The 12,117-nt window shown below is 40.3% G+C and overlaps 1 protein-coding gene across 2 annotated transcripts; it reads left to right on the forward strand.

The window, feature by feature from the left end:
* The first annotated feature begins 8,895 nt into the window (after positions 1-8,895).
* On the forward strand, positions 8,896-11,343 carry DCAF8L2 (DDB1 and CUL4 associated factor 8 like 2). 2 transcript variants are annotated; one of them, XM_030807349.1, is made up of 2 exons: positions 8,896-9,210; positions 9,271-11,343. In XM_030807349.1, the coding sequence occupies exons 1-2, from the start codon at positions 8,896-8,898 to the stop codon at positions 10,741-10,743; spliced, it is 1,788 nt and encodes a 595-aa protein (XP_030663209.1). In that variant the 3' UTR covers positions 10,744-11,343. The 2 variants fall into 2 exon arrangements, with proteins under 2 accessions (XP_030663209.1, XP_030663208.1); XM_030807348.1 differs by having other exon boundaries at positions 8,896-11,343.
* The last annotated feature ends 774 nt before the right edge of the window (positions 11,344-12,117 follow it).

Consider the following 12,117-nt stretch of genomic DNA (forward strand, 5'->3'; position numbering starts at 1 on the left):
ATTTTCAGAATCAGGCTGCCATACTACTGGTCTCCAAGAGTAGTTATGGTAATGTCCTGGGATATTCAAGTGGCACTGGAAGGTTTTGTCTAAAAAACATCTTCCCCAGAATAGGAAGTTCCCCTTAGATTAAGGAAATAGCTTCTAAGAAAATTGAGTCATATCTTAGAGTGAACTACTTTACTCTTTTAATCAAATTGTTTTGCCTTAATAGCTTGAGTACACATGATAGTGCTCTGAATCATCCTGTCCTCCTAAGCTTCATATGTACTTGCAGGCCTAGTTGAACACATTTGCTGATCAGAGCAAACTTTGACTTCCCTAGGACCTCCAATCTGCTCACCCTATCATATTTGCCATTTCCATCTTCTTCCTCATGTCCTTAATTCCTTTTTTAATATAGTTAAATTTCATGGTTTGTTATTATAAAATTTCACTATGTAAAATCTAAGCTCCTTTGTCCCCCACCCCCAACTCTCTGTCATCCTCAACTAGCAAAATAATTTGGAATTTACTTCAATCCAGGTTATCTGCCTACTCCATTCCTGTCCTCAAGTATCTGAAAAAGAAAAACAAATAGCAATGCTGTCTCACTTTATGTTTGTGTCATGAAACTACAAGTGGCCTGATCTGCTTCCAGGCAACAAATCTCCATTTCTCTATTGTACTAATTCTCTCATTCTCTGAGTTGGCAGTTCCAAACCTTCTTCTGTCTCAAAGCTCCAGCACAGATTTATTCCTCCTCATTCATAGTTGATTTCCTTGCTTCTTTATTCACTTCAGGAACTGAAACAGTTAGAAGATAATATGCATATTCTTTCACCACCAGATCTAACAACCTGCCTGCCTCCATGCCAAATATTTCATCTCTCCTGCTACAACCCCTCCACCTGTGCGTTGAATTCTGTTTTCTCTCCCCTATTTAAGACTCAGAAACTTCTCCTGTCCCCCCTGCATTACAACTTCCCCCTCACTACTGAATCATTATCATTAGTATATGACATCCTGTGATAAACCTGATTTAAAAAAAAAATCTATTGACCCCATTTCCCTTTGTTGTCACTCTAATTCTCTTCTCTTTGCAGCAAAACTCTTTATAAGAGTTGTCTGTCCTCGCTCACCATCATCACTTCTTCCCTCTGCTTTCTCTCCCCAAACATTCCTGGCCAAGCTTTTTTCTCATAAGTCTTACAAAAGAGTTACAGTAAGTCACTGGTTACCTCCCTCTTACCAAATTCAGTGGTCACTTCCAAGGCTTTATCTTAACCTCTTGGCAATATTTGGCACCGTCAATCACACCCAACTTTGTAAAATAATTTCTACACTTTCTTCATATTCTCATATTGTTCTTCTACACAACTGGCTGCTCCTTCTGCTCCATATGGTTGTTTTCTCCTTTCTTCCTAAAATAAATGTTGGAGTTTTCCAATGCCTAGTTCTCAGATCTTTGCTTTCTCACTATACTCACTCCCTAGGTGATCTCCTTTACTCCCAGTGGCTAATGACTTCTAAATTTATATCTATATGTATAATCTTTCCTGTAAACTCCAGACATGTGGATCCTATTGCCAACTCAGTGCTTCTGTTTTCCCAATGTTTCATGGACATTTTTACACTTGCTGTAAATAAAACAGAACGCTTGATTCCCCATCCTCATCCCTAATCCTCACTGTAGTAAATGTCACCACCATTAACCCATTATTCCTGTCAAATACTTAGGAGTTACCATTGATTCCTATCTGTCCACCAGAGGCTGGATAGCTTACATTTACACATCCGGATTCCTTCTCCTCCCTTCTTAATGTGGTTGAGTGGGAAGCACCAGCAGGAGAGCACAGAAAGGAGAATAAATCTGGGGAATTTATTTCCCTGGCTGCCTCTCTGTGGGTTCACAGAGAGATGGCTAATGTCACGCCAGACTCTCCACACTCCCCTTTTCATCTCAGGTTTTTGATAACTTCTCTCTGCCTTCTATACCTTTTGGCTTAGGGGTATAATGTCTTCCTGTTCGTAATAGCAATGATGTCCGTATGCTTACCTTGTGATTTAGCCTGCTCTCACTTTTGTAAGGAGCCCACTTGTTGAACTGCTTCCAATTACCCAACTGGTATGTGTTTCTTGCCAATAGCCTAATTCACCTCACACCCATATTCAACTCATCAGCAAATGCTGCCTTTTCCACTTCAAAATATATTCCAAACTTAAGTAATTTTCTCCACCTCCACCATTCCAACACTAGTTTAAGCCAATTTCTCACCTGGATTAGAGCAACAGTTTAGTACATCTGCTCTCTCTTCTCCTCCCATGCTATTCTCCACACAATAGCTGGTGTCATCCTTTTAAAAAGTAACTCGCACAATGCATTCCCCTGCTGGCAAGCTCCCAAAGGTTTTCCAGCACACTTAGAATAAAATAAAGCACTCTAATTCCTTATAATGGTCAACAAGTTTCTGTTTAGTTGGCCATGGCTTCTTCCAATCTCATTGCCTGTCACTCTCCCTAAAGCTTGCTTGTACTGCTTCAATCACAACCTCCTTGAAGTTCCACAAACACTCACATTGTGATCCTACTTCAGATAATTTGCACTCAATATCACTTTATAAGGAATGTTCTTACCCTAGGTACTTAAGGATCTATTTCTCTTTTCATTCGCCCTCTACTTAAATGTCACCCCAATAAGAAGTCCTTTCTGAATGCATTATCTAAAATAACAACCCTTATTCTATATGCACTTACACAGCTTTAATTGTCTCCATAATATTCATTACTGCTTCATCTGGTCTATCTATATATTAATTTGTCTGTTTTCTCTTTCATCCACTATACTACATACTCCATGAGTGAAGGGAATGCCACTTTTATTCACCACCATATTATCGGTACCTAGACTAGTACATGGCACATAGAAGTCCTAAATAAAGGCACAGTGGATTAATGAATGAGAATGGAAATATATAAAATGAATTGATGATATGTAAAGCCAAACTTAATCAAAAACTTAAATGAAAAGCCAATTTATAGTCCAAATTTGCCTAATAAGCAAATATGAAAAGCAGATTGATAAAATAGCATCAGGTTAAAGTAACCTGATTCATCCTCTAACACTGGAACTGTTCTTTGCAATAGGTCAAGACATATCCAAAGCCGATTAAGATTTCCTGATATAATTTGGATATTTGTCCCCTCAAATCTTCTGTTAAAATTTGATCACCAACAGAGTCAGAGCCACTGCCGCTCTCCCTCTCCTCCCCTCCCCAGAGCCACCAGACCCTCAGGGTCTCTGCAGCCTGCCTCCTCAGCCTAGCCCGCCCTTGCCCCCACCCCCATGCCCCAGCACCATGCCTTAGAAGACCTTCAAGCAGCCTGCACCTTAAGACAAAGAGTAGATGTCTCACTTATAGGAGAGCAGCATCCAACCAGAATCCCAGTGATAATAGGATACAAGAGTGAGGAGCAGCTGCCTGTTCTGGATAAAACAAAGTTCCTTGTGCTAGCTAATCAAGCCTTCTTCCTGTTGGTGACTGGGCATAGAATGATGAGCGTCACCTCGCTGATTTCAGAGGTGTATGAGGAGTGAGAAGGATGAAGATGGCTTCCTATATACGGTATATGCCTCCCAGTAGATTTTGGAATGAAATTGTCACTGTAAAACTAGATAAAAATGCATTTATTCTAGAAGTTTACACCATTATCAAAGAAAAAAAGGAGTGTTACCAACTGAGATGGATCAGTTTATCTAATCACAGATCATCAAAACATAGTGTTTCCACCTAGGAAGTTAGGAAGTTGTTCTTGTATTTAAACAGAAAAACTGGGCTCCAAATGAACACATTCAGGTCTAGAAACTATATTATTTAACCTAGGCTAGCTTGCTTTCAAATTTTAGAATTTTTAAAATAAAATATCTTGTATTCTAAGTTACCAATAAAATAGACCATCGAGTTATTTTAATATTGTTTTCCCCCAAATAGGAACTTCCAATTCTAGCAGTAATTTAAAGGTATTCAGAGAGACACTGAGTCTTCTCTTTAGGTTCACAGAACCTGCCATCTTTTTTAGAGGGGTTTTTACTCAACTAGAGAAATCTCTCTAAGAGGATCTTTAAGCATACGTTGTGAAGCATAATCCCTCAAAATGCATATGCCATAGTAGTTGGCACAAGCGCAGGGTAAATGGGGTGTGTAGGAAAACAACTCTAGCCAGGCATGGTGGCTCACACCTATAATCCCAGCACTTTGGGAGGCCGAGGTGTACGGATCACCTGAGGTCAGGAGTTTGAGACCAGCCTGGCCAATATGGTGAAACCCCGTCTCTACTAAAAATAGAAAAATTAGCCAGGTGTGGTGGCACACGCCTCTAATCCCAGCTACTCGGGAGACTGAGGCAGGAGAATCACTTGAACCCGGGAGGCAGAGGTTGCAGTGAGCCGAGATCACACCACTGCACTCCAGCCTGGGCCACAAAGCAAGACTCCATCTCAAAAAAAAACAAAAAACAAAAAACAAAAACAAAAACAAAAACAAAAAAAACAGAAAGAAAAAGAAAACAACTCTGACTGTGAACTGCTGCTCAAGGTTCCTGATTCCTATCAGAAGTATATCAAAAGTCTTATGCTCTTGCAAGTGTTAGACAGCTATTTGATTTGTTCTCTGGATATTTACATACATAAAAACACCACCACTCAATAGGAAACTTTAATAATTCATAATTTTAGTCTAGTTTCTTAGAAGATCCCAGAGAAAAAGAGTGGCATTTCTTCTATTTCGGGTTTTGACTGATCTGAGTGCTCAAACTAGTGTCTGCGTTGGTAAAGAAACCAGCAGTGTACCAGTGTCATTCTTTAGGACAGGCATAGAAACCATAGAACAGTAAAACTAAAAGCATAAAAATTAAGATGCACTCCCTTCTTCCTTTTGGCTTATAGCTATGGATGATCCCCATTTTTTAAAGTGTGTAACTAAATAGTATTAAAAGGTTCTCACACTTTTATTTTTTATTTCATTTTATTTTATTTTTTGAGATAGGGTCTTACTCCATGACCCAGGCTGGAGTGCAGTGGCACAAATACAGCTCACTGCAGCCTCGATCTCCCAGGCCCAAGGGATGGGATTCGCTTGTCTCAGCCTACCGAGTAGCTGTAGCTGGGACTACAAGGCACATGCTATCACACCTTGCTAATTTTTTTGAAAGGTTCTCACATTTTAAACAGTAGTTCAGTAGTTCACTGTTAGGTGAAATGACCATCAGAATTCTCCCACCCTAAGTCCATGCCAGTTTTGGAGAAAACATAGCAAAAGGGGACATGTGCTGTTTACAAATATTTAATTTGTTTGTTCTTTGAGACAGTCTCACTCCATCACCCAGTCTGGAGTGCAGTGGCGCGACCTCAGCTCACTGCAACCTCTGCCTCCTGGGTTCAAGCGATTTTTGTGCCTCAGCCTCCCGAGTAGCTGGGACCACATTCACGCCACCACGACCAGCTAATTTTTGTATTTTTAGTAGAGAGGGGGTTTTGCCAGGTTGGCCAGGCTGGTCTCAAACTCCGACTGCAAGTGATCCACCTACCTCAGCCTCCCAAAGTCCTGGGATTACAGGCATGAGCCACCATGCCTGGCTTTTATTAGAAGATCCCAGAGAAAAAGAGTGGCATTTCTTCTATTTCGGGTTTTGACTGATCTGAGTGCTCAAACTATTATTTTATTTTATTTTTTTAAATTATTTTATTTTTTAAAAAAAAAAATTTTATTTATTTATTTTTTTTGAGACAGGGTCTCACTCTGTCGCCCAGGGTGGAGTGCAGTGGTGTGATCTCAGCTCACTGCAACCTCCATCTCCCAGGCTCAAGCGATCCTCCCACCTCAGCCTCCCAAGTAGCTGGAATTACAGATGTGTGCCACCATACCCGGCTAATTTTTTGTATTTTAGTAGAGATGGGGTTTCACCACGTTGGCCAGGCTGGTCTCAAATTCCTGACCTCAAATGATATGCCCACCTCAGCCTCCCAAAGTGCTGGGATTATAGACGTGAGCCACCATGCCTGGCCTGTTTGCAAATATTAATGTCAGGAGTTAAACATCTTCAAGTCCAACCTATAATAAAAGACCAACGCTTCCTACCACTTGCATGGGGTTCACTATTTACTTTTTCTCGGGAGTATCACAGGAAGATCACAATTACACCACTTTAGACTGTACACGCAGCAATTCACAACTTACTCCTGTGTGTTTAGATGTATCTGGAAGACCTATATCTGTTAATGAACACTGTTTACTGTAATGGAGGGGAAAATAAGATTCCTGCAATCTGGGCCCTTGAATGATAATTAAAGGGGTTCCTGTTACCTGCTCTCCCTGTTACATGCATCTGTCCATTTGGCTAACTTTTAATATGTGTATTTTTATATTATGTAAATTCTTAACAGGCCTATCTCGTTTAAATTGTATACATCATTATATCTGACATTATTGTAACTACTGTACAATCAATAAAATTCCTATAAGAAACACTGCTTAAAACAAATATCATGCTGAGGGGTGACCTATATCGCACATTAGTTGGTGGTCACTTTATTTATAGGATGTTTAAAATAAATATATTTTAATGAACTAAGTTGAAGAAAAGCACAATTACAAGCTATCAGAAAAACTGATGCCCAGTGTTGAAAGTGGGGCCAGGTGGGAGGTGTTTGGATCATGGGGATAGATCCTTCATAAATGGCTTGGTGCCTTCTCTCCGGGTAATGAGTAATTTCTCACTCTATTAGTTCTCACAAGATGTGGTTGTTAAAAAGAGTTTTGCACCTTCTCTTTTCCTGCTCCCTCTCCTACCACATGACACTCCCGCTCCCCTTCTCCTGCTGCCATGATTAAAGCTTCTTGAGTTCCTCACTAAAAGCAGAACTTGGTGCCTGCCTCTTGTACAGACTGCTGACCTTTTAACCAAGCAAACCACTTTTCTTTTTAACTTACCCAGCCTCAGCTATTCCTTTAGAGCAAAGCAAAATGGACTAAGACACTTCCTTTCCTGGACAATTCTTTTATGGGTATGTTAGGGTTTGATGCTCTAGGTTTCCTGTTTTTGTGTTCCATGGCTGAGCAAGACCCCTTGTTAATGAACATGAATTCTTTTAAAGAATTACTATGCAATATCTCATGCACATAAAATGTATATGCCTAGCAATAAATAATAAAAAGAATAACTGGACACCTATACTCAGGATAAGATATAAATACTGCCAAGAATTTTTGAAGTTACATCTTTCTCAGATTTCAACCTTCTTCTCTTTTTGAAATTTAATCATTATCCTGAGTTGTGAATCAATTACTTCCTTGCCTTTTTAAATGATGTTATTTTATATGAAAACAATATAGACTTGCAAAAAATTGAAATTATTGACTATCCTTGTTAATTGTGTTTTCACTCATCATTGTGTTAAAGATTCATCCATGTTCATGTATTCAATTCTAGTCTAGTCATTCTCACTTCTGTACATTATTCCATTATTTATCCATGTTATTCTTGATGGGCTTTTCAGTGGTTTTCAGTTTGCTGTGCTACACTTTACAAGTTGCTATGAATACTGTTTTACATATCTTTCTGTTACTACTGGCCTTGGAACCATCCATTTTCTTTAGAAGACTGTATACTTCTATTTTTAATCAATTTTGCATTTACCTTGCAATTACTCTGAAGGAAACTCTGTTTTCCTCATTCTGGCATTTAGTTAGCAGTTTACTGTAGCCCTTTGAAAATATGCTGACATCACCTTAGATAATTCATTCAGAGAAACTATTAAATTAACACAGTAATGCCAATTAACTGTCTATGTAGAGCTGTTTTCTGTTCCTTAGAGGCCCCACAGAAGCCTCTGACATATTTTGGGTGATATGTAAAAGATTTTATAGTTCTATGACATCACATAATTTCCTTTTTTCATAAAATTGTGTTGGTGTTCCCTAAGTATCTTAAATTGAATTAACTCTAAATAAATATATAGGAACTCTGGTGGAATAAGAAAAAAAGGAAGTACTACTTCTATCTCAAATAGGTGAAGCAATTACTCATTTCAATGTCCACTTTCAATTGATCAGTTGATTTCAGCCTCCATTACACTGAGGGTCTAAATTCCTCTCACTAAAGGAGCCTGCCAGATTTAACGAATAAAAATAGAGGACACCATGTTAAATTTGAATTTCAGATAAATAATAAATAAAATTTTAGTGGCAATATATCTAACTTAACATTTGAGATCTACTCATACTAAAAAAAAGTATTCGTCCTTTATCTGAAATGCAATTAGCTATGCATACCGTATTTTATCTGGCAACCCTATATCGATTCTACTAGTTAGAGCACTCTAGGTTTCCCTCAAGCTGTTCAATTTAAGATATTTCTTGTATGTCAAAAAGTCACTAGCTATGGGACACTTAGCTAACTTTTCACCGTTCTTGCCTACATCTTCATTTTATAGAGTACATTACCTTCAAGCAAAACACTGAGAGGCTTCTAAAAACTATTTTGCTTAAGGAGGATCACTTTTGCTCCTGGTTCTCTAATAAGAACATTTAACAAGGTGCAGCAAGTTTCAATCTTCAAAAACCCGCAGCTACTCACAGTGTAAGATGCCTGTCGGGGTGGGGCTCTGGGCCTGGAAAAACTAGAGCAATCTGGATGCTGCGAGGAGGCGAGCAGGTAAGAAGCTTTATGAACCTCATGGGATCCCATACTGGCAACTGCCTTGGCAGAATAGTTCATTGTCTCCTTTAGCCAATCAGATTGGTGTTTGATTGCCACGTGCTTACTTCCTTCACTACCATCAGTCCTAACCGCAGGCCAACTTTCTTCCTAGAGCTTTTAGGGGCCTGGCCTTTGCTGCTACAGCAAACATCATTCACGATGTCCCACCAAGAGGGCAGCACAGATGGCTTACCAGACTTAGGGACTGAAAGCCTGTTCAGCAGCCCAGAGGAGCAGTCTGGAGCGGTGGCGGCGACGGAGGCCTCCTCAGACATTGACATAGCGACCTCAGAGCTGAGTGTGACGGTGACCGGAGACGGCAGTGATACCAGGGATGGTGGATTCCCCAATGATGCCAGCACAGAAAATCGAAGCTCAGACCGAGAAAGTGCAAGTGAAGACATCGAACTTGAGGGCATGGAGGACTTTGAGCATTTCCTCATGAGTGGTGAAAGTTTATTCCATTACCCTTTAGTGGGAGAGGAGGAGACAGAAAGGGAGGAGGAAGAGGAGATACAGGAGGAGGGAGAGGAGGAGGAGGAGGAGGAGGAGGAGAAGGAGGAGGAGGAAGAACAGCCTCGGGCGGGTCCACAATGCAGTGGCGGCAACCATGATCAGTGTTTGTTAGAGGAGGATCGGGCGCTGGAGGAGTGGGTTTCCTCAGAGACATCTGCCCTGCCCCGACCTCGCTGGCAGGTCGTTACTGCTCTTCACCAGCGGCAGCTGGGTTCACGTCCCCGCTTTGTATATGAGGCCTGTGGGGCAAGAGCCTTTGTGCAGCGTTTCCGCCTGCAATATCGTCTTGCAGACCATGTCGGTTGTGTCAATACTGTACACTTTAACCAGCGTGGCACCCGGCTGGCCAGTAGCGGTGATGACCTAAAGGTGATAGTGTGGGACTGGGTGCAGCAGAGGCCAGTACTGAACTTTGAAAGTGGTCACACAAATAATGTCTTCCAGGCCAAGTTCCTTCCTAACTGTGATGATTCCACTCTGGCCATGTGTGCCCGTGATGGGCAGGTACGGGTAGCAGAACTAATTAATGCATCATATTTCAAGAATACTAAGTGTGTGGCCCAGCACAGGGGACCTGCCCACAAGTTGGCTCTGGAGCCTGACTCTCCTTATAAGTTCCTCACTTCAGGTGAAGATGCTGTTGTCTTCACCATTGACCTTAGACAAGACCGGCCAGCTTCAAAAGTTGTGGTAACAAGAGAAAAGGATAAGAAAGTGGGACTGTATACAATTACTGTGAATCCCGCCAATACCTACCAATTTGCAGTGGGCGGACAAGATCAGTTTGTAAGGATTTATGACCAGAGGAGAATTGATAAGAAAGAAAACAATGGAGTGCTCAAGAAATTCGCTCCTCATCATCTGGTTAATTGTATTTTCCCAACAAACGTCACCTGCGTTGTGTACAGCCACGATGGCACAGAGCTGTTAGCCAGCTACAATGATGAAGATATTTACCTCTTCAACTCCTCTCACAGTGATGGTGCTCAATACAGTAAAAGATTTAAGGGGCACAGAAATAATACCACAGTCAAAGGTGTTAATTTCTATGGCCCCAGGAGTGAGTTTGTAGTGAGCGGTAGTGATTGCGGGCACATCTTCTTCTGGGAGAAATCATCCTGCCAGATCATCCAGTTCTTAAAGGGGAACAGAGAAGGTACAATAAACTGTCTTGAACCCCACCCTTACCTACCTGTGTTGGTGTCCAGTGGCCTAGATCATGATGTCAAGATCTGGACACCCACAGCTAAAGCTGCCACTGAGCTTACTGGGTTAAAGAAGGTGATTAAGAAGAACAAATGGGAACGAGATGAAGATAGCTTGCACCATGGCAGTCTGTTTGACCAGTACATGCTTTGGTTCCTCATGCGTCACCTGACACAGAGAGGTCGTCACCAGGACTGGAGAAGTGGTGAAGCCGAATTTCCAGATGAAGAATCGGATGAGTCTTCCAGCACTTCAGAGACATCCGAGGAGGAGGGCCAAGAGTGAGTGCAGTGCACGCCATCCTGAAGGCCTCATACCCAGTCCAGCTAGACGCCACCTAAGTACACTGGACTTTAAAATTCAGTTTGACTAATTTAGAATTGTCAATAGATTAATAGATTTGCTTTTTGCCTTCTATTTTCCACAAAATATGCTGAAAACCATTTCTTCCATTCCTTCCTCTCTACTTTGCTTTCTTTCTTCCACACATTCTTTCTCTCATTCCTTTCCTCTTGGTTTCTTTACGCCTCTTTTGTTACCCCTTATTCTTACATGAGTTCATACGCGACTTATTTATGCCTCTTTTCCTTTGTTCCCTTGTAGTTGACCTCTAAATTTTCTGAATTTTGCTGAAAAAATTGATACCCTTATTAGATGCATCTACTCAAATCTGACAGTCTGAAAACAGCTACCTTTTTACTTTCTTTCATCTTTAACACTTTTTTCTGAAGATCAAGTTCTTCAGTTGACCTGAAAATTTCAGAAATGTGTTTCTTCTTTAGAAGTAAAATAAGACAAACTATAGTTTTGTTCTGTCGATACTGACACTTGGCCGCACACACACAGTCTCAGAAAAGGAGAAGAGGAGAGGTAGTGTGTAGATTAATTCCTAACCAGATAATTCATCCCTTTAGAATAAATAACATGAGATTGCCTACATTTTCTGAATCCATATATTAATAATTTTGAAAAATTTGAGTACACTGTAGCTTTTAAGGACTAAATTAAATTTGATCACATGACATTGTTTACTCTGTGCATTAAGTTTTCTTGAAGTTTTAAGGTTGGGAACTCCCACAGGGTTACCTTCCAGGAAGTCCTCCTGGGACAGCCAGTTCCTATAAATGCCAGCTACTGATATAAAAATCTCTCATATTTGAAAATACATTTTAATTAACTTTTAAGAACAAGTTGCAATAAAGATTGTTTATACTTACACATAACCATTTGGTGTAATTGGTAGAAAAATCCTATTTGACATCCTCACATTGCTAAAATTCTCTCTGCTGTTTAAATTGCTTTAAAAATTGTTTTATGCCTCATTTAATATAAGTTAAATAAGGGTACTGGATGTCCAATTACTGCTCAATAAAAATATTCGTCTTTATTTTATGTGTTATTTGTGTGAATGAATTCAGGAGATCACCTTTCCCCCAACACCCATGAACTATACCACACCATTCTTTGCAGACTTTTAGGAAAGAAGGATGTAATGAAACATCCTGTGTCCTGACAATGGCTTTTCTTTGATAATACTTCTCAAAATGAGTATTATCTCTGTGTTTTGGGGAAAATGTAGAGTAATTTGCATAATGAGATTAGAATTTAGAAAGGAACGTGATGACTGAAGTTCCTGCTCACTGAGACCCAAAGTTAGGG

This window comes from Nomascus leucogenys, chromosome X (genome assembly GCF_006542625.1).
Source record: "Nomascus leucogenys isolate Asia chromosome X, Asia_NLE_v1, whole genome shotgun sequence".
In the NCBI taxonomy this organism is placed as follows: domain Eukaryota; kingdom Metazoa; phylum Chordata; class Mammalia; order Primates; family Hylobatidae; genus Nomascus; species Nomascus leucogenys.